At 41.2% G+C, this 2,000-nt stretch overlaps 1 protein-coding gene across 1 annotated transcript in view; it reads left to right on the forward strand.

The window, feature by feature from the left end:
- The first annotated feature begins 751 nt into the window (after positions 1–751).
- Positions 752–2,000, forward strand: part of LOC102200273 (olfactory receptor 4N5-like) — a 9,699-nt gene continuing 8,450 nt past the window's right edge. The window contains exons 1-4 of the mRNA XM_013916068.1: positions 752–897; positions 1,080–1,220; positions 1,503–1,767; positions 1,846–2,000. The exon at positions 1,846–2,000 is cut by the window's right edge and continues 5 nt beyond it. Of these exons, the coding sequence (XP_013771522.1) occupies positions 752–897; positions 1,080–1,220; positions 1,503–1,767; positions 1,846–2,000 (707 nt within the window). The remainder of the gene's footprint in view (positions 898–1,079; positions 1,221–1,502; positions 1,768–1,845) is intronic.

Raw genomic sequence — 2,000 nt, forward strand, 5'->3', positions numbered from 1 at the left:
TTTCAGGGCATCTGAAACTGCAGAGTGACTAAAAAGTGCTTATTACTCTTCTTGTTTCACTTATTTTCAGTCCAGTCCTTGAACCTAACGATTTCAGAGAAAGCTTTTGTTCTTTTCTTAAGCATCATGACACTGACCTATGAATTGTTCACGCATTATATAAAAAATCCTAACTCAAGTGATGAACCAGTGTTGTGTCTGTGCACAACAGACTTTAGACACTAGGACTTGAATGAAAATAGAAACATGAATCCAAATGTCACATTTTTAGTCCAGTTTGTCATCAGGATCTATCACCATCAGTGTGGAGGACAATAAAGGCGGTCGTGATAAATATTGACTTATACAGTCATAATGTACTTCCATTGTCTCATTGTTTTTTACATGTTTTGTTTTTGGTGGCTGGCAGTGATATTTCAGCAAAATTCACCAAACTACATCTTATTAACATGTAACACAATGTTTGTTTTGATTTTTCTTTTGTCTGTTTTTCTTAAAATGAAATTCTTCCTTTTGTCATTTCTTTTAGTTTCATTCAAATCATGATTCTTGTTCGTGATTTGAAAAAGAATCATGAACAACAGAATCAAGTTTCTGTTAAAAACACGTTTTATTTGTCTCAGTGGTTGCAATGAGTGAAAAACACCACTTGAACCTTGTGCTATTTGTGGAGTTGTTTCTCTGAGTTTCATCTTTCGTTCTGTTTTAGGTGAGTTTCGGTTTGTCGTGTCCGAGCAGGACGAGGTGTGACATGAACACAACCAAACGCCAGGACAGCTTCAATGACGCCTTCACAAAGAACTTTGTCTCCTTTGCTCTCGGCTTCATCATCAACTACATTAATGGGATGTTTGTCTATACCTATTTTAAGAGTGTTGTCTTCCGGCAAGACCCCAGGTGTATCATTTCCTTCTACAAGATTTCTATCACATCAATTTCAATAATAAATCAAAGAAAACTGAGAGCAGGATGAAGTTTGTTATTATAATTTGATATTTCTGCTACCTAACATTGGGACTGTTTTTTGCATCTGTTGACTCGTTTTGCTCTTTGGTCCTCTCCTGTCCCGTCTCCTGCAGGTACGTGCTTTACATCCACCTGGTCATCAATGACATGATTATGCTGACAGTTACTGTGATGCTGCAGATCCTCACCTACACCGCCCCCCTGAGCTTTGCTCCCTGCTGTGTCATGCTGCTCATCTCAGTGACAGCCAACAAGTAAGTATCTGTGCGAGAGACAGTATAACAGTTTGTACATAGCCACTGACCATATTATTAGGTACACCTGAAAACTGTTAACATACATGAAGCGTGGGTGACAAAATATTCACTACGCTTTTAAATGAAATGCAGTATTCTGCTATTATTTGTTCAATTAAAGTGGACAGTCAATGTGCACTTTAAGACAGTCTGAGCTGTACTCAGACTGTAGGGAGAAAGAGAGAATCACAGACGTCATGAGCAAATATAAACCTGTGTGTTCTAACTGTCTTCATGCAGGAACAGTCCTCTGAATCTGGCCGGCATGGCGGTTGAACGCTACATTGCTGTTTGCCGGCCTCTCCATCACTCTCAGCTCTGCACGGTGCAGCGAGCGTACGCTCTGATCGCACTGATCTGGGCTGTCTCCTTCATCCCCTCCATCTCAGATGTCATCATCCTCCTCGTCGTCCAGCCCCTCTCTGTCTTCACGAAGAACGTCATCTGTTACCCCTCCTTTGTGTACAACACACCGTACCATGAGACACAAAGTCTGGTCATCCAGGTGACATGTTCGTTTTCTACGTTTATGGCTCAGTTTAAATGATTGGTGGATCAAATGAACTTGAATTCTCTCCCTCAGGTCCTCCTGTTTTCTTTTGTCTTCCTCACTTTGATCGTCACCTACATGAAGGTCCTCTGTGCTGCTCGGGCAGTTTCTTCTTCTAACCAGGCCTCTGCTAAAAATGCTCACAACACTATCCTGCTGCATGGAGTCCAGCTCCTCATCTGCATGCT

The sequence above is a fragment of the Pundamilia nyererei genome, unplaced genomic scaffold (assembly GCF_000239375.1).
Source record: "Pundamilia nyererei isolate P.nyererei 1_Seehausen unplaced genomic scaffold, PunNye1.0 scaffold00449, whole genome shotgun sequence".
NCBI classification, from domain to species: Eukaryota; Metazoa; Chordata; class Actinopteri; order Cichliformes; family Cichlidae; genus Pundamilia; species Pundamilia nyererei.